Source organism: Penaeus monodon, chromosome 30 (genome assembly GCF_015228065.2).
Source record: "Penaeus monodon isolate SGIC_2016 chromosome 30, NSTDA_Pmon_1, whole genome shotgun sequence".
NCBI classification, from domain to species: Eukaryota; Metazoa; Arthropoda; class Malacostraca; order Decapoda; family Penaeidae; genus Penaeus; species Penaeus monodon.
In genome coordinates this window covers 30,657,268-30,657,527 of record NC_051415.1, presented here as the reverse complement: position 1 = coordinate 30,657,527, position 260 = coordinate 30,657,268, and the positions used below count along the sequence as shown (strand labels likewise).

Here is a 260-nt window from a genome sequence, read left to right as displayed (position 1 = left end):
AATTCATAGATAAATTGTCAAAATGATGCACAAAAATAAGCACACACACAAATATCCACACATATACAACCCCCCTCCCCTCCCCAACGCACACGTCTCCCCCCCCTCACACGCATTCTGTACCCCGCCCCACATCCGAGCTTATCCCCCTGACTCATGGCCATTCCCCAGATGATCCTGGCCGGCCTGCAACCCGAAGTTATCATGGAAGTGTGTCATCGCGGGCTGGCGTTCTGGACTTACCAGGTTCGTGTACACAG

At 52.7% G+C, this 260-nt stretch overlaps 1 protein-coding gene across 1 annotated transcript in view; it reads left to right on the top strand.

Moving 5' to 3' along the window:
- LOC119592698 (E3 ubiquitin-protein ligase CCNB1IP1-like) overlaps positions 1-260 on the top strand; it is a 3,566-nt gene that overhangs the window by 1,283 nt on the left and 2,023 nt on the right. Inside the window, 1 exon segment of the mRNA XM_037941619.1 lies at positions 172-246. Within this exon segment, the coding sequence (XP_037797547.1) occupies positions 172-246 (75 nt within the window).